The sequence below is a fragment of the Corapipo altera genome, unplaced genomic scaffold (genome assembly GCF_003945725.1).
Source record: "Corapipo altera isolate COAL_440 unplaced genomic scaffold, ASM394572v1 44b, whole genome shotgun sequence".
NCBI lineage: Eukaryota > Metazoa > Chordata > Aves > Passeriformes > Pipridae > Corapipo > Corapipo altera.
This window is the reverse complement of record NW_020884932.1, coordinates 4,456,693-4,476,895: the sequence shown is the minus strand read 5'-3', so window position 1 is coordinate 4,476,895 and position 20,203 is coordinate 4,456,693. Positions and strand designations below refer to the sequence as shown.

At 40.4% G+C, this 20,203-nt stretch overlaps 1 protein-coding gene across 2 annotated transcripts in view; it reads right to left on the bottom strand.

Moving 5' to 3' along the window:
* The window catches only part of BMPER (BMP binding endothelial regulator), a 146,193-nt gene that overhangs the window by 125,706 nt on the left and 284 nt on the right, over positions 1-20,203 (bottom strand). The window contains exon 2 of one of the 2 annotated variants that reach the window (XM_027659514.1): positions 19,416-19,501. In XM_027659514.1, the coding sequence (XP_027515315.1) occupies positions 19,416-19,501 (86 nt within the window). Of the gene's footprint in view, positions 1-19,415; positions 19,504-20,203 lie in introns of those variants that run through there. The other variant, XM_027659515.1, reaches the window with a different exon arrangement.

Genomic DNA, 20,203 nt, shown 5'->3' with positions numbered 1-20,203 from the left:
GAAGGCTGAGAGCAAATAGGACTTAAGCAACAAATCCTTTCCTTCCAATTATGTCCCCTCCTACTCCCAGTAATCATAACATTTCATTACTTGTCCCAGTCAGACATTTAGAAAGTCACTAAGTAGCTGCATGCAGGAGACCTGTATTAGCAAACCTCCATCTGTGTTGTCAACAGTGTCTCTGAATCTGTTGACAGCTCTCAGATACTTTGATTTTTGCTGTTCTTAAAAGAAAACTTCTTGGACGGCAACAATCAGAAGCCAACAGTTATGGGAGGGTAGGGGATTTTTTTTCCTTTTGTTTAAAGGACATGCACTCTGGCACCAAAAAGTGAGGAAGAGACACATGGCTCATAAATACATAAACCGTTTGCTAAGTCAGAAACCTGGGAGTCAGTCAAATCCATAATCGGATCCCAAGATTCATAATAAATAACTTTTAATTATAGTCCTGCACAATAGTTATTTTAAACAGATGGTTTATAGATTCACATCTGGGATTATTTTTTTTTTTTAATTTAGTACTCAGGCACACATACAGAAAGGGAGAGAACCTCAGCTAAGGTTTTTATTAGTGTTGGAAAAATACGTATTTTTTTAAAAGAGGTCAGGCTGATCCAGAACAATGCTGCCGCAGCTGACGCAACTCCCCAGTCAGTGCTCAGCTAGGCAAACGGTTCACACTGGAATCCCAGACTCCCTTGGAAATGAAAATCTAGGGAAGTGCTGCAGGATCACCTCAGACCCTCTCCTGTGCTCACCAAGTCCAACTGCTGGAGAATTCGTGTCTTAATTTCTTGGGGAAAGATCAGAAAGTTTTGTTGAGTGCCCATGTTTCTCCTCTCTCCCACGCTTCCCCAGTGAGAACCAAAGGTCTCCTTAACCTGGCATGCAAAGGTGATGTCAAATTCTCATGCAGGAGAGATACACTAACCAGACCTGATACCAGTGTTACTGTTTCATGTTACCTTTACTACAACCTCCTCTCAACGCAATTTGTTCACCTTCTACGTACACCTCATATTTTTACCTTCCATCAAAGAACTCCACACAAAATAGCCCATTCTGGTGACAAAGTATATCAAACTAACAGCCTTAAACTCATGTGGTACAGTTAAATAAAATGCCAACATGAAAAGGAAAAAAAAATACTAAAAAGGAGTCTGAATATTTGGCAGAGGTCTTGGAGAAGGATGTGTGCCAAACCACAGCTTGGAAGCCACAGCCAACTTTCTACAGGGTTCCCCACTGGGCTCCTGCCGTCTCACAGCAGCCACCAGAAGGATAGCTCTTTTCAACCTGGATTTAACTTCAAGAGGAAAAAAAATAGGAGTCTGCTTCATGTCTTCTGGGCTGTACCAAAGAGTGCCTCCATCAATAGTACCTGAGCCCACTGTTGTGAGGTCACAGCTGGCTGCTGAAGACATTACAGATGTAGGTTCTGAGGGGGCTAGATGTCCATGGTGATGGTCTGTTTTTTCCTTTTTTTTTTTCTTTTTATGTATTGAAAATGCTTTTAGGAGGCTTGTACCACATTTCTGATATCCTGAGGTTATTAACTATTTATACTGAGCAGGAAAAATGTTGCTTAAACTTTCATCTAATCAAAAAAAAAATGCTGAGGAGAGAAAAATAATAAAGGCAAGAGAGACAGATTAGGTAGAAATACAAACTGCCATTAATGGCTAACCCTGGAGACATTCATTTTTCACCATTATTCATCACAGTCTCACTAGTAATTCTGATAGGACTCCTCAACAAGTAGTTCAGTGTCCTTAAGTTTCTGCCAGAATGTGGGATCATCTGTGAAAACAATAACAATTTTCAAACAATGGCAAAAGTCGCCCCTGGGGAATTTGGGAAGCAGCCTTCAAATATGCACATATGACCTTAGGAGAAGAAAAAGCCGTTTAAAATTAATGAAACAAGTGCACTCAATTCACATAGGCAACCTCTCCACTGCAAGGCAAAGGGCAGGCTCAAACACAGGCTCCCACCATGTGCCATGATCCACATGTTCTTAGACCATGTGCTGGGCTCTCTGCCAGGTATTGCACATGGCCAGAGCATCCTCTCAAGTACACACAGAGCCACACTCAGTCCACACAGGCCACAGGAGCAAAAGTTTGGGTCAGCACTGGCTACAAGCTCTGTCCCGCAGCAAAGCTTGGGAGCACCATGCTCCCAAGCCTGTGCCTGCACCTAAGTTTATGGGCAAACAGCCCCGATGCTGGGCCAACTTGAACTCAAGAACAGGTTCAAACACGTGTGTAACTCATGGTCTAGACAAATCCTGAGGCTCTTTCTGAAAATAGTACCCTTGCTTCTTTGGCACTCCTGCCTGGAACTCGCTGTCTTGGGTCCGATTTACAAACCTCCCTTTAATTGGCAGAGTTGAAACAAGCAAGCAATCCCCGCTAAAACTGTGGGACTGCTGCCTTCCATGAGCACTTCTCTGCTTGAACAAGAGTCACACAGTTTGGCTTCAGGGAGGAGACACCACTCCCCAAGGAGAGATGTTTGCAGACACTTCGAACCACTGTCAAGGGAGACGAGGATAAGCTCTCATTTCCCTTGTTCCCCTCCAATTATCTCTTGGGTTTTTTAACTTGCAAAAACATATTTTGTGGGTACAATATTTCCCTATGAAACAATGTCTGTTCTCTGCAAAATGATACAGTGCTCTCCATTTACCCTCATGAACCTACAAACACCAAGCCATATGCTTCACTGACAAAGGTCCTGTTATTTTAAGCATGTCTTCAATTGCAATGGGACAGCTCACAGGAGTGAAGCCAAACATATGCTTTAAGTATCTTCAGCATTAGGTCCTTGCCCGTGGCACAACACAACCGTATTTGAGCATGAATTGCATTAGATGCAAATGACAGTATTTCGGTGGGAACAGAATATGCCAGTTCAGTTCACAGAGTCTCTCTTTCCTTTTTAGAGCAGAGCACTCAGTAGCCTCTGATTTGCCCCCTCATTCCTGTAATCTGTTTAGCTTATCTGGCCCCTCAGGGTGAGCAGGGAGGAGGCTGCAGCTTTCCCTGTGATGGTGCTCAGCCAGCATCAACCATCCCCCTTCATAATTCGAGCTCTCCCCACTCCCTAGGAAAGATGATTAAAACAAAGGCCCTGCTGAAAGATGACACCGAATTTCACTGCAAATGGGCATTCCCCACTGCTGCGAGGAAGACATAAGTATGTGCAAGTCATTCAGGACACATCACTCACAACCCCTTATAGACTGAATAGATTTTTTTTTTTCACTGTGCTTAATGATGTTCACCAGCACAAGGCAAGTGACCCCGGTGGCCTGCTGCAATCCTGACACTCCCCGACAGCAGCCAGCTACACTGTATATGGTGAAAAGAAAGCACTGTCTCTTCCTCTTACATTTGTTTGCATTAATGCTAAGGTTGAAGCTGGGATCAGGGTCCCATTACATCAGACATTGTATGAGCGCATCCCTGCTCCAGTGAGCTTATGGACAAAGTAGACATAGCCAGGTAAAATTACTGTAACTGAAGATTAAGTCAGTGAGAAAGCCAGAGCAGGATCCAGACCGCATAGCTCTCAGTCTCCCTGCCTCCACCTCAACCTCCAAGTGCCACTTCGGATTAGAGTTCTTTAGCTAGACAGTTGTAGGCAAAACTCTTTACCTGTCAAAAGAATAGCATGACAGTCTTCTAGCAATAAGAGACAGGGTCTTCACAGGTTCCCAGGAGTTTGTACTGTAGTCAAAAAAATACCTATAGTAATCCAGAAGCCAGGTTTCAGGGAAGGTGTATGCACTGGGGTTCTTGCGGAAGACCACACCTTCGCATTTAATGAGATGCAAGCATTTAAAATTTGCATCTTTTTACCCTAAGCAAATTTTAGTCCCAAAAATTGTTGAAGAAGGCACTGATGAATTATCAAGCTGATTTCATAGAGGGTAAAGCAGATTATGCCAAAGGTTTAAAATACATTATTAAATCATTTGAATTCAACAAATTTTACATCAAGCCATGGTATCACATTCTGGCTCATCTCAAAAATTAATCCATTCCCATCAAAAGAGTGCCCCAACAATACTCTGCATTTGTTTCTTAACTAATGCCATCCTAGTCCTATAGACGGTGTTGTTTATTTTCCAGAAGACATTGTCAATGAGACAAAAACAAAACCATTAAAACAGTGAAAAAGTACATCAAAATCAAAGTCCCTCAGTTAAGAATTCCTATTTTTGGATGAGATAACTATATTTTTTATTACAGGCTGAATACTAACCAATAGTATTTTTTCTTCTAATGATGTGAACTAAAACTTCATTTGATATTTCTTTAAGAGAGATACATTAACTGGGTTTTTTTATAAACACAATTTCACTGTATTTTGATAGGCTAAATCTACAAATATATTATACAAACAATAGTTACCTGTCATTACATCTTTATTGCCTTCTCTGTCTGAAGTCTGCTTACTCAATCTTTACACTGGAGATTTAGGCAGTGGCAAATGCTCTAGTTTTGGGTTTGTTCTGAAAACTTTGAACAAAGCAGCCCTTGAGGCTATCTGCTTCTTAAAGAGTTTAAAAAGCCCAATGGGCCTCCTAACTTACCCTGCAACAAGTCATATCCCATGAAGAAACTCACTTCTGTACAACACAAAAACAGGGCTAGATTAAAGAAAAGGGAAAAAAAAATCAGGGTCCCCTGCTGCTCTGTCTGGCCAGAATCATGTCTTTTACTGCCCATATCCTCTAAAGAAACGATGCTCTCATGATATATTACCCTAATACATCACCAAGTGACAGTTTTCTCATGATACTGTATCCTCAAAGATGTGATGCATGCCAGAAGCAGCAACAGGAGATCTCGGCTGGGGGAGGAAAAGGAGAGGGGTTTTTATTTTCTTTCAAATTTTTAATCTACATAATGGGTTTTTTTAATGTTATTTTGAGAGGAAAATCCCTGTCAATCCTAGCTTCATAATCCAGAGGGCTCCTAGAAGTTTTACAGTAATAGCACAGCTTTTAAACTGGAAAGCACCAAAAAAAAACATTTGCTTTGTTTAATTGAAGCAAGTTTTGAAATGGGACCAAAACGCTTGAGGAACAACAACCAAATAAAAATAGTAGCCCAAATGAAAGCAACGAGAGTCTGTTTTCTATTATAAAATTATTTAGGCGAAAGGCCTCCAGATACTGCTGTTTTAATGAACTTGCAAGAAAATTGAGCACTGACCCCACATTTGTTTTCTTTCGTGATCTTGCCTGTGCTACACAGTGGTATTAGAAAAAAACAAGGTTATTCACAGCAATCTGCAGAAAGAAGGGACAGTCCCCAGCTTGTCAACTGTTACAGAGAAAGAAGAGTGGGAAGATACAAGGTAAAAAAGCATTTCAGGCAGGACTCCTTGGAGGATGCAAAAGCTTTCAGGGTCTTTTAATGCTGCCATCAACTCACAAGGGCTCACTCATTTTTGCTGCAACTGCTGCTCGCTAGCTAAAATATCATAGGGGCAGCAGTAATCCTATGTCATGGGCAGCTCAGGGCAGCTGTCATCCCCAAGTGGCCTTCATCTAGCTGGTGCCAGCAAGGGAAGGTCTCACGAGAATTTAGTCAGAAAAACTTACGCCACCATGATGTTTAATTTGACACATCTCATTTCTATGTGTTCCTACTTCATATCTACTCAAACTTCTGATGAATGCTAAGTTTCCATCAGATGCAAAGAAGAAAGGTGGAATAAGCTTTCCTTTGTTGTGATCCATCACATTGCCAAATTAAGTTAGATTGCGACTTTCAAAACTTCAGCCAACTGTAGTTACTAGGAGAAAAGGCGTATTTTGATTTATGAACTAAGCAAAAGCGATATGGAAATTATTGAGAGAAAACTAAAAGCCAAAACTGTCAAAGTCATTTTTAGAGTCCTCAAGATGACTTTGACCATATTTTGTGGCCTGGCCATCACTGTTTTTGGGTGAGATGTATCAGCCCTCAATCACAGCAGTGATCACTTAGCCACATAACAATACCATTGCAGTCAATGAAACCACCCATGAGAGCTCAGACACATGCACAATGCCCTATGCTCTGAGTAGACTCTGTTAATTAAACAGTTATTTTTAAATGTTGTTCTGGAAAGAAGTTTGCTGTCCAAAACAAGAAACTAATCTTTCACAATCACTTTCTTCTTGAAAAATCCAGTGGTTAAAACATGTTTTTGCATAACCATAGCCCCGCAGGGACAGTTCTCACTTCTGAAAAGCAAATCCCCTTCTTTCTGTTTTGCACATGTACAAACAAACAGATTTTGGTATGTCCAAATCTTGCAATCTCAACTATAATAATACACTGAATAGAAGCCATACAAGCATTTTTTTCCTCAGCCTGTGTTTCCTTCACTCCTTCCTTTCCCCTGCCCCACTTGCACTGCGGGAAGCAAAAAAAAATACCTGTTTCTGACAAGTAAATGGAGCTGACATTAGAGTGAAGCTCTAAGGTGAATGGGGTATGCACAAGCCATTTGTCATCTTGACAAAGTGAGTTTTGGTCACCAGTGGGACACTTGAAAGACATCTGAACAGTTGGCCTTGACCACCAGCATTTCTTACAGCTTATAAAGGGACCCATGGGACCTAGAACACAACCTGCTTTTGGAAGTGACTCCTGCAGTGGTACCTCTTGATAGATGTAAAGGCAGTGTGATATATCAGGTGCCATTAAGATCTTTGCTGCAGGTTCTATTTACATAAGTATGGAGTGCAGATAGCATCTTGTTAACTCAATTAATGAGACTCAAATGTCAGGAAAGGGATTATGTCTGGCTCAAAGTCCACAGAGCTCTCAAGGCAGCCAGAGATGATTTCATTGTGTGAGACAGCACTGTTCTCTTTGAGCAAGAACTCAGGCAGCAATGCTACTACTTGGACAGCCAGGGGAGGCAGAAAAATGGTCTGAAATCTAAAGGGTTCACACCTCTAGCACAAGAAGGGCTCTTTATGATGAGAGACTCAAGTGCCATGTAAAACTGAGAAACTGGGGTTGAACTGAAGAAAACTAAAAAGTATCCACTTGAGGTCTCAGAAACTTAATTTTTCATTAACTGTACCTTCTTCTGCAATTAGAGAAAGTCCTCTTTGCCAAGTCACAGCCCAGTCTGAGTTGGAAGAGGAAAAACATTTCATCCAGCCTGTCCACACTGCTGCATTTTACATGGGCAATCGAAACACATTTCTCCACCCCAGAGAAGAGTGGGAAATTTCCTGACCAAGATGAGATCACTAATCTCTGCATCAGTGACTCTCAATACACTGGACAATAAACTGCTCTTCTCCCACAGACTCCAACTACTAAGCTCTATGATATAAAAGCAGATGCTCCTGTCACCCAGGTCAGAGCAGTGAATCCTGAATGGCACAGCATGAGGTGCTTGGCCCCAAAACAGAGAGGGGCATTTAGGGTAAGGCCTTATCCTCAGCAACTGCTGTCAGCTCTCTGCTTGGCGTGTTGGCTGTAAGAAATTCCTATTCAAAGCTGTATTCCTAATGGAGGAGACAAGACAGTTAGCATGGACTGCTTGGGCCAGAAGCCGAACTTCAGCACCACTCATTGGGTTAATTTAAATCCTTTGATGGGAACAGTTCCCTATGGCCACAGTCAAGAGTTGTCTACAAACATGGAGTAGTTATATTAAGGCTCCAGAAGATACTTAAAATCCTTCTACGGTGCTAGTTCCAGAGTCATGCACAGCTTTCCTGAAGTGACATCACATCCATAGTAGTTTTTGTGCTGCTTTCTATGTAAGAGCCAATGCCCATCGAACTGGCTGGAGCTGCCTACTCATCTCTCCAGATGGCTGCCTTCCAGTGAAACTCTCTTTTGTTGTAGGTGATTTGTTTTCTTTTTCCCCTTTTTGGCTCCCACCTTTGTGTACTTCCACACGCGAACTGTTTTAATAACTCCAGAAAACCTGATATCAAAGATACTCATTTTATACTAAATGATTATATAAAGTTTTAGGCAGAAAATATGTACCCTTCATGTAACAAGAAGTACATTAAACAATTTTAATTTCTGACTATCATGGCCTCAAGTTCTAGATATTTTGTAAATTTCCACTTCAGACTGATTTTTGGGTCAAATGATTTTTGCTTGAGGATTGAAAAACTCTCCAAGTTAAACTCAACATAAACAGACATTTTTCCAGAAGCCATACTAATCACATTCTTTTTCAGTTTCCACCACATTTTCAGGTTAAACAACCTCTAGTTCACTACCAGTGCACTCTGCTGCATCTTAAATGTCCACATCAACAATTTTCTTCACAAATTCTTTGTGTCTATAGATCATAGGCAGACTATGCCTCAACCATGCATCTGTTAAAAAAGTTTCTTACACTACCACACTGTCAACATTTTAAGGTATAATAATTTAATTTTCCAGCATTTTTTATCCACTGAATTTACAGACAACCCATCCACCAGTTCTTGGTTTACAGGCTAAAGGGCTTGCATGCTTTGCATTCTGCCCACCAAAATAATTTTATTCATTTATTTGAACCAAAAGGACTTTCTGGATTGAATCACCAGTCCACCTAACCCAGTTAACTCCCCCAGCTCTTCCCAGAACTGAGTGTTTGGTAGAGGGGTAAAGTGCTAAATATGAAAATTATCAGCTGTGCACTGTCATGTACAGAAAAAAAAATATTCTCTGTCACAAACAAATGATCTCCCACTTCCCTGTAGCAGGAGAGCCTTCTGCTCTTATCAGTATTTTAGGTCCCACAGGCAGCCTTTTAGGCAATAACCTTGTCTCAAACCCAGCCACCCTGCCCAGCTCCTTCCTGCCCCAATGATTTCTAAGTGGCACAACATCAAGATGTTTCACTAACTGCCACAATCTGATCATAACTACTACACCCATTTATGTGCTCTTCTCTGTCTCTACCAAGCCACACCTCAACTGTACATCACCATTCAGACAGAAAAAAGGACGAGGAGACAACCTCAGAACAACCAAGGTCTGTTCTTCTTCAGCCACCAATAAATTCTAAGACAAACCAGAAAAACAGATGCAAATGTATGACGCTAGCTGGCCACCAGAATACATTTTGATGGTCCCAAACCTTGGGGAAGCTCTATTTCCTATTGAAGCCACTTAATACAATAGAATATAAATGTGTCAGGAACAGTTAAAAAAAAAACCAACCAAACAAAAAAAAAAAAAAAACAACCAAAACCCAAGAAAACTCAATCCAAAACACACAGATTTTAGCCTATAAGCTGTCAGAAATCTGATTTTCCCAGTCAGGGCTCTCCAACATATCGGCTTGCATCCTCCTGGGTAAGGAGGAGCACAGGGTGCTGCTTCCATGCCTCAAGCAAGATCTTTAGCTAGGAAAGAGAAGATGAGCCACACCATGGTCATCTAGAGAAAGGGGCAGGAGACCCTCTAACACTGAAGCCTTGAGCAAAGGTTTACTTAAAACAGGGACTCGGAAAAACTAGGGCCTCAATTTGTCAGGGAAGACATCAGATCTCTACCACCATTTTTTTAAACAGCATTTTATCTCCTTGCCATCCTTAGTGCCCACAAGAACAAATATATCTCGACTCTAATGCTCTTTCACAGTACTGCCTTTTGCCATAGAACTTCACAACACACATGTACAATGCTCCCCTCTCTGAAAAATCTAATATACAATACAGAGAAGGAAAACTACAGCCAGGAGTTTGATGTGTAGAATGGATAACAGAACAAGTAAAAAGGATGCAAATCATAGAAAATGCATGAAGACATGCAATTTTCTCAGTGAGGTGGTGGTACACAGTCCTGGGAAAATGAAAAAAAAAAGCAGGAGAGATGAAATTTAGGTCTTGGCACACAAGGTCAGCTTCTGGGAATGATGAGGGATGAGATCCACACTGTACTTGGACCTGGAGCTCAACACTTAATTCAGCTGGATGCAAAATGCTGCACAGAGCTCAATCAGACAAATAGTCAGACTAGGAATTTTTTAGCTGCAGCTTAATGCATAAGATGAAGAGGCCAAGAGGCCTCAGAGGAAGTAATTAGAGCAGTTATTAGGTACAATATAAGCAAGTACCAGTATGATAGTCATTTTAATAGTAGTAATACAGGTAAAAGCTTTTATGTAGTATTGGTGGGGTTTTTTCACAATGGTCTTTTATTTGACCATAAGCTCAATAAAAAAAGGTTGCATTTTCATTTGATTTTTTGGTTGTTGCTTAATATTTTTCTTCTCTCAATATTTTCTATTAAAACATGATGGGGAAATAAAACCAGATCTTTGGTGGGGGAAAGATATCTATTTTTATATAGCAGCACAAAGCAGAACAGCAGAAGTACTGACACTGTGAGCCATTCACTTACAGGACCATAATTCTTAAAAGAACCATTAACAACTCAATGGAAGAAACTTGAAAGCTAATAAAAACTATATACAGGTAACTGTATGCTTTTAAAATGCCATTTTGATATTGGACCAGTTCTTTAATAATGTTTTTCTTATTGGCAATAAAAAAAGCGTCTTAACTTAGACTGATCCATTTTGCACTTATTGTAGACACATTCCAAAGACATTTGCAAGTTATATTACATTTTTCCATTTAGTTTATGGCATTTTTGTGCCCTTCATACTTTTCCACATATTATTTATACATTTAAAATATATTCTTTTGTATTTGAGTTATCTGATCCTTTAATTACACCAAAGAGAATCTCATTTTCGTACTTGATGGATTGGATCTTCATTACAGTGACATATCACCAGCTCTTTTCCAGGAGGGTTTTGCCAAGACCCATAATCAGTTCAGCACTGTGTGCATATGTGTATATGCTCAGTACAGCTGACTATGTTAGAAATGTGCAAGTAGTGAACTCTTCACTATCCCACATGGTCTGAGAACAACACGAAATAGCTTCTTCTAGCCTGTAGATTTCCCAAAAGGCTTCACCATAAGCTATTACACATGACTGTGTTCCACATCTCCAAACTGAATGGCACAATAAAGCAGAGAGAACTGAAGGCCAACGTACCCGTGCAGGGATGTGCCACACACTGAGGCAGCTCTGGGGTATGAAACAAAGTGCAGAAGGTGGACTTCAAAATGTCCACGGATGGCACAGACACAACACACAGCTATACAATCCATGCTCCTTCCTCAGAGGAGAAAGTTAAATTAGAGGACTGGGCAATCACCAAACATATGAAATTCAACATGGAAAAGTGCCTGATTCTGCATCTGGAATGGGGCAACCCTGGATGTACTTAGAGACTGGGGAATGAGATGCTGGAAAGCAGCACTGTGGAAAGGGACCTGCGGGTCCTGGTCGATGGCAAGTTAAATATGAGTCAGCAGCGCCCTGACAGCCAGGAGGGCCAACCATGTCCTGGGGGGCATCAAGCAAAGCATCTCAAGCTGGTCAAGGGAGGGGATTGTCCCACTCTGCTCTGCACTTGTTCGGCCTCACTTTGAATATTGTGTGCCGTTTTGGGCATCACAATATAAGAAAGATATTAAACTACTAGATAGTATCCAAAGGAGAGCAACAAAGATGGTGAAGGGCCTTGAGGGGAAGCCATATGAGGAGCAGCTGAGGTCACTTGGTCTGTTCAGCCTGGAGAAGAGGAGACTGAGGGGAGACCTCATCACAGTCTACAACTTCCTTGTGAGGGGGAGAGGCAGATACTGATCTCTTCTCTGTGGTGACCAGTAACAGAACCCAAGGGAAAGGTCTGCAGTCGTATCAGGGGAGGTTTAGGTTAGATATTAGAAAGAGGTTCTTCATCCAGAGGGCAGCTGTGCACTGGAACAGGCTTCCCAGGAAAGAAGTCACAGCACCAAGCCTGTCTGAGTTCAAAAGCATTTGGACGATATTTTCAGGCACATGGTGTGACTCCTGGGGCGTGTCCTGTGCAGGACCAGGAGATGGGCTCAATGATCCTTGAGGGTGCCTTCCAACTCTGCATATTCTGTGATTCTGTGATGTTGCACATGGTACTACTTGACCAGAGTGGCCATACCTGTATATGGGACTAAATCGACTCAAACATTACCTCAACACTGCTGTTGAAAACTTCAAGGATCAAGCCAGAGTAACCATCCTTTAGTTTGTGTTTCATTCTCAGACAGGTAAAAGTCTTGTCTTACAAGCATTTTGCATGAATGAAGAACAAGTACAGCTGAACCTACCTGAACCATCCTTCAGAAAATTCTACCAAAGCCATCAAAACAGGCAATTAACCATCTCTGGGCTATTCGTTTATCACTTCTCTCTTTCAGGACTTTCTTCATATATGTGTGTGTGTGTACATATACATATATATATTTCTTTGGTCTCTATGACAAAGCATATATGGGACATCCTGCTGCACCAAACATGGAGTTACGTCTGTTTTTTGCTTCCAGGGTTTGTTTTCTGGGGTGTGTGGTGTTGGTTTTTTTCATTTAAGACATGGCATATACATCTGTAATTGGAAAAAAAACCTAATAAAACTTTCATCATATTGGAGCATGTTTGTGTTTCAGGAACCCTTCATGCACCGATCAAAACAACATTCTCTTCTGGAGTAATATGGGGGTGAAAATTACCAGTACACTACTCTATCACAGCTTTTTTTCCCTCTCTGTTTATTACTTTTGTGGGTAAAGAGAAAGCTGATTGTATTATAAAGTAATAAAGACCAAGAATATTTAAATTGAAAGAAGATGCAGTCTTGGTAGACGCTGCAGTTGATGTATGTAAACTATTGAAATTAAATTAAATAAAATAGGTATGAAAGAATTGTTTGATGATTTTTTTTGTTGTTTTTTAATATGCACTACTCCACTAAAAGTCATCTGGGCCACATTATACCTTGATGCAACAACAATTGAATCCTCATGTACTAAAACACTACCATCTTCACTGAACATGTGTCAAACACTTGCTCTCAGGCTAGCTACGTGCTTTTAACTTGTGTACTGTGCCACAGAAATCAGTTGTACTATAGGTAAAGAACCCCAACCCATCTAGTATCTTTTTTGCTTTAGTCTGCAATGAGGACATGATTTTTAGGTTTGGGTTTGGTTTTTTTTTTTTTTTGGCTGTGTGTATGTGTGCAGAGAGAAACAAATGCTGAAGTTATTTCTTCTGGTTTTTTGTTTGTTTGCATTTGGTTTCGCTAATCTATTAGTTTAAGCTAGGTAGAACACTAGGCTTTATAATGACAAATTTAACATATTTTTTTATGAGCAAAGGTCAAATGCTACATTGGGCATTTGGATTTAAAAGTGGAAATTTAAACGACACAATGATGTTTCATGCTGAATAAAACTTATGCCAATCAAAGCTCTCATTTCTAGTTTCCTGAGCCCGTGTCTCCAAACTTTTCTCAGATTTCCAACACTTGGTTACACTTTCTGGCTCACATTTATTGCCTTCTGTTCTGGATTTAGGTGATAAAAGGTTGAGACATATGATTACCACTCCTCAGGTGCAATTGGCAAGTTTGAGGCACAGGCATGAGGGAAGGGGGGAGGAGGAAAGTTGGGGTAAATGGCTCTAGTTTAGATGTGGTTTGTCAAGATCCCTATTGGCTTTTATCAGCTGGTTCTTGACACAACTCACTTTGTTCTAAAATATTTTGGAAAAAAATTAATAATAAAAGACTTTCTCCCCACAAAGAACATATGAAAAATAAAATTCTTCATTCTCTTTAAACTTTTTTTAAAAGCTCTTGCAGTGTCAAGGCCACTGTTAGCTGGGGCATACTTATCTATTTCCTTGCAGTTCTCCCCTGTCCTTTTCAGCTGACATTTTTGGTACATTCATATTGAAACTGCATATACCACCAGCCAATGGATACGTTATTCTTGGATCTCTGCTTGCTTCTGGCAAGGTGTTTAGAGTCCACGGAGATGATGACAAACGAGCATGAAATGACACGGCTCTCCACACCTCGACCGGCACCACCACCTGTCATCGTTGTCACTGCTGCATTCATCTCACCTTCAGAAAACTCAGCACTCAGAAGTTTAACTCAGCCTAAGTTAATTCTGTGGTCTTTTTACATTCCCATCCTATAATTATGCACAGGGTCTCATTTCACCTATTTCCGACTGTAGCATTTTTATGTCTTTTCCATGCATACGTTGGAGTATATATTTCTTGAAAGCAAATGCCATAATATCAGGTGCGAGCCTACTTCTATTTTGAATTTTAGATACCTTCCAGCCAAAAAGCTGTACCAACAAAAACTCTGCTGTATTTGATCATTTACCGTACTTGTACCAGAGTTGAACATTTTTAAATATTCCATGCCTGTTTTAAATGCTGACCTCCACATAAAAGAAATCTAATCAAAAGTTCCGCCAATATTCTGTTAATAGCATTTTGCCCCTAACATTTCAAAATTTTCAATATACAAAAGTCCAAAACTAACCCAAATTTGGTAAGTTTTCATCTTTATGAAGTTTTCTTTCTACTAGCAGAAATTTACTCATGCCTCCACTACCCTCAGCCCAAAAGTTTCACATCTGAAATAGAAAGATCTGAAACTGTCATACATGACATGCTTGGGCTCCTCAAACTGCACAAGGTGTGTGAAATGCTCCTATGGATTGAAAAAACATCATTTTTCCACAGATGTGGGAGAATAATTTTAGAAGATAACTTTTACATTAGGTAGTGTAATCTTAAAGCATTTAATAACTGGAATCAATTTTTCAAACTGAAGCAATAGGACTCCATTATGAATACCATAAAGATTATATATTTTTAACTATACTCATCATTGCCAATTCAGACAAGCCTTTTTTCAGCTTCATAAGCCCCAGTTTCACTACTTTGATTTTCAGAAGCCAGTAGAACGTCAGATTTTTTTACAATTGAGCATAACATAATGCCACAATCATATGTTTTCTAACTTTTTTTTGGTACTGTCAAGGGTCACACCATTATCTGAAGTAACAGTTTCCCTTTTCTGACAATATTTCTTCTTCACAGAGTTGGTTGACTTAGTCTTTGTTACTGCCCATTACATCCAGCATTTCCTTTCAGATGCTTTGATGTTTACCTTCATCTGATACAGAGCTTGTTGCAGCTGAGAGCATTTCCCATCCTTTCATCAGAAAAGTCTTTAGCTATAAACACAGTTGCAACGGGATGCTCAGCCACGGCATTTCACATGTAGGCTGTCCTGCACTTATTATGAGATCTAGCTTCCAGAAAAACAATTTTCCAGTGCAACTTCTGTATATCTGTTTTACTCTTTAGCTCTAAGTACTTTCTCCAGTGTCCATGTTTAACAGCATATAAGATGAATGCACTTGAAAGCAGGTACTTTCAGCTGCCTTCAGCCTTCTTTGCCCTATTCCAGTATCTCAAATCCTATGGAAAGAGAGGTGGTATTTTAGCTTTCCAGAGATAGCATATCTTCTCAGAGATGCGGAACCACAGGCATTCAAAGTGGAAGTGGGCAGAACACCAAAGCACACTGGCTCTAAGAGCATTTTGCAGATAGCAACAGCAAGTCATAAATCATCCTTCCTAAAACCTCTCGATTACAAAGTCAGCTTTAATTTGTCTGTTGCCCATCCATGCCTCAGAACAAGCTCAGGAGAGCAGACACACCAAAACCTGGCACCTGTGCCATTGTCAGAGAGACACAAAAGAAAACTGGTATAGTTAGGCTGTGGTTATATCACCCATGTCCACTTGTAAAGTGTAAGTGCATGAAATGAAAAAGGGATGGTTTTGTAGTCGAACCATTAGACTAGGAGTTAGGAGACCTGGGCTTTCATCACAGTCCTACAAGAAATTCCTTGTGAATAAACTACAACCTGTCTTTGGTGTTTTTCTCTGAAAAGAAAAAATTTAAATGACCATTCCTTGCAGGCAGCTGTAATTAATGACCAGTTCTTTGGAGATCAAATTCATCCATGTTTATGCCAGCACTAAAGTGTTGTAATTGTAAAAGCTCACATGGAAACTGCTGTCTTAGAGATATTAAAATTTAACATTTTTATGGACATTATTAAGACCATTAAGTATAGACATATAAATTGTAAATTAGGAAACTCTAGATTTTACCCATAGTGGCTTGTTGAGCTGGTAGTTTTTGCATACAGAGCACATGTATAGTATACATGTACACACAGACACCTGCACACCCTTAGTCTTACCTGTTTCCTTATATTAAGCACAAGTATCAGTGCTGTTTTGTGCACTCCATCACATTTCATTTTGACAAGCAGGGAAAGTCCAAAGCAAGAGTTATCTTATGGTGTGGGCAGTGCCTTTTTTTTAAAAAAGCATTACCTATATTTTAGAAGTGAGTGACTTACTACATACTATATACGAAATATCTGGCAAATGATCCGCAGTCTGAATTCCCATATAACCACAATTTCTCTTTCCACACGTTACAGCAGATGCTCAAGAATGAACTAATCTTGTTTGGTAGCTAAACTTGGCTGTCTCTAGAAGATCTCCATCAGCATCCCTCTTGTATTCAAGATTCAGGGGTTTGTGTTACCAATAAAACTCTAAAACATGAGCTAGAAGCTTTTATCAAAGCAGTGTCCCCAGACACCAGTCTGGGCTCTATCTGTATTGTTGCTGTTTACATTCCTACCATGAATATCAGTCTGCCCTGTCCTCACTAACCTTTGAGAAAAGACAAGTTTTGGTTTTCATCTTCCTACCAAGACTTCTCAGTGGTGTATAAGGAATTGATTTTGCAATTGCTCTTTGCAGTCTTTGTTGCATTATTGCAACTTACTCATAACCTATGAGCTTCTAATTTTTACATTTTCCCCTGTTGCTTTAGCATCCCAAATAATTTAGCCTGTTAAAAGAAAGCTGGAGATCATTTTGCTTATGCTGCCTCCCTCTTTCCCTCTTGCTCAGATGCATCCCCATGCTCCACAGGACATGGTTTGCATAGTAAGTTCTGTCAAACACTTGATGAATTAATTCCCACATTTCAGTTCTGTCTTCTCTCATTCATGAGATGGGGAAAGTCCTGGAAGGGAGTTCATGGAATCATAGAATGGTTTGGGTTGGAAGGGACCTTACAGATCATACAGTTCCAAACCCCCACCATGGGTAGGGATGCCACCCACTAGATCAGGTTGTTCAGGACCCCATCCAACCTGGCCTCAGCCACTGTTAGGGATGCGACATCCAGAGTTATTTAGATATTCCACCAGGGATGGGACATACAGAGTTATTTAGATATTCCTCTTCATCCCAGAACTGTTCAGATTTCCATAACTTGTGCAGTTATTTATGGCACTTAGTAGTAATGGAAATGCATCACCACTAGGGAAGACCTGCCATAATCCAATCGGCTATTTCAGTTACTCACTTTACTGGTGTTTTTAACACAAGTGCCCTCTGTTGAATTTTCTGTTCTCTCCTAGACAGCAATTGCTTCCTTCCTGTAAGAGCTAATTAAGCTTTCCTTTCAGTTGCTCACTTCTTACGATATGAACATCCATCAGGTTTGCCCTTAAAGAGTATGATCAGTCTTCCAGAGAAAGTTCCTCACTGAATCGCTATTAAACAATCAATATTTCTAGTTGGATGTAAGGCAACCTGTTTCTCTCTTCCCCCAGTCACAAATCACCTTATTGTTTCTTTTGTTTCTGTTCTCCCTAGACCTCCTAAAATTGATCTTTTCCCTTGTGGCAGGCCTGAACAAAGATTTCAGCAAGGAGTTGTCCAGTAAGCCAATGCTTTGCATGATGCACAGTGTTAAAGCCAGTATCTCCAGACTGGTTTCCTTCCCTCTACCAAGTCTCCCATCTTCCAACTCAAGAAACAGAGCTCACATTTATCCTTTGGCTGAAATAAAACAGAGCGTAGCCAGGGCAGGTAACTGCAGTAACTCACTAGGCATCTGTACACTTAATAAAATGTAGTGTTCTCCTGGCATAGAAGGGAGCCAAATGCCCTCAGCTGCCATTTCACTGAAGTAAACCCTGCAAACCACAGGGATTTAGAGTTCTTATGTCCAACGCTTTTTGCAGTTCTTCATGGTCATGCACTAAAAGTGCTCATTGATTTAATAAAGCCAAGGTCTAGAGAGATCTATAAATACAAGTATTTTACCCTCATGCATTATTGCCCTGATGCCCAAGACTGAACTTCTGCTCCTTCACAGATAAATTGCTTCCTCGCTGGTTAACACCAGCTTCCATTTGCAAAAGTGGTGGCAGACATATTTTGGAGAGTGACCCATGATAAAACACAGCTTTGTCTATTTTTTTTTTCCCTTTGACTTCCTTACTTGCCACATCCCACACTTTTCTTTTGCCCATCCCCCCCTACTCAGAAGAATCAATAATGTACTTCACTTATTCTTTAGCAACATTACCTAAAAAGTTATCAGTGAGTCTCACTTGAAATCAGTGAACTCAGCACAGAGACACACATCAACTTCAGGGGGCTCAAAATGATCTTGGTGCCACAGTTGCCAAAATTGCCTTCTAAAAGGCAGTCTGAAACAATTCTTTACGTCTTTTATAGACTTATAACAACTTAATACCAATAATATAAGATGGGGAGAGGGTGTGTTGATATTTCAATCCTAAAGTAGAACACATTCTGTACATTCAGCTACTCTGTAAATTCCAAAATGCAAAACATAGAGCTTTCTAGTTATACTTTTCTTTGCATTCAACAGCAAATTAAGGTTTACGGTTTTCTTTTAAATATATCATAGGAAGTTTTATTTAGAACAACTGTTTTACAATTACTTCTAGTGCTTGGCTTGTCCAATTGAACTGCTCCCAAAAATGTTTAACTCTGAAGCAGAATGACAAGGAAACAGAATGTTTCTCCCCAAAACGTGTACTAGTTAGCAACATTATTAACCACTGCATTCCCAGCACAGCAGGCAACATCATCCTTGGAACAAAGCACTCTGATGAAAGCATCACTTGTGCTTTCACTGTCGTCTTATTACAGCACGTCCAGTCACATTGAAGCCTTTACCTTGCAGCCTCATGGAGCTCCTCACCTACTGGTATGTGACACTGAACACGTGGGAGCTTGAAGCAGCAGTGTCCAAACCTTACCTTTCATTCTCTTTGCTAAGCTACAAGCAAAGTCTTCTGGGTGCACCACTGATTCTGGTTGAAAACAGTTCTCCCCACAAATTCACATAGTAAACATGGTTTCACAATGTCATATTAAAGTCGTGTACAACGTCGTACCCGAGTTTTAAAGTCTAAGAAAGGACTGCCAGATCATGGATTAGGTTACTTTCCATTAGCTCAGCTCTGAGATAACCTTGTGTTACACAAAGGCAACAGAGGCACCCAAGATTTGATTATGTGAAACATTCTCCACTGTGTGCAGTTACATTTAGTACAGGTCTAAATGTTCTTACTAGCTGAAATCCAAACTTACCAGGCAAACACACATTATACAAGGGTTGTCTGTGATAAATGGTATCTGCAGAATTTCCCCTTCATTTTCACATTTTGCAACAGATCCTGAAATAGAAATAAAAATTTTAAAATACTAACGTATTTCAGTTTCCCCTGACGGTTTTGGAAACTGTCCTCATTACACTCACATTTGAGCTCTGCTCCATTCCTAGCCTTTGATTTTAAATCCTGCCTTAATTTGCCCAATTTAAGCAAGCAAGGAGGTTCAGTGTTTCGGTAGGATTCCAAAGAGAATGGGGAAATGACTGGCCTTTCAATGCTGCACAAACCTAGACTTTCTTTGTGCCCCAGTTATAGCAAAGAAGGACGCTTTTTCTCCTCTCAGATGACGTGTTGGGAATAACGAGTACTCCATGCAAAGCAGAATACGTCTATAACGATAGATCCAGAGCTCACTGAAACCAGCAGAAAGCTGTCCATTACACTCCAAGAACTGGAGCACAGCACAACCCTAAACCAAGCATCCTTTTAACACGCGACAGCCAACTGGCAAATGAGTCAAAATTAGCAAGCTGACTGTCAGACGGAATCAAATTAGAAAACCCTTTTTGGCCCTAGTGCTGATTAGCCGGTATTCTGTCATGTTGGAATCACTTCTCAGAGTCTAATGGCTCCTCGCTTGCACTAGAATTTGATTCAGCGTTTCCCTCCATGCCACAGATACAGGGAAACGTAGCCCTCGAGGGGAAGCAGGGAAAAACCGGGGAGAGAAAAGAAACATCAAAATGCAGAGGGCAGGGGGCACGG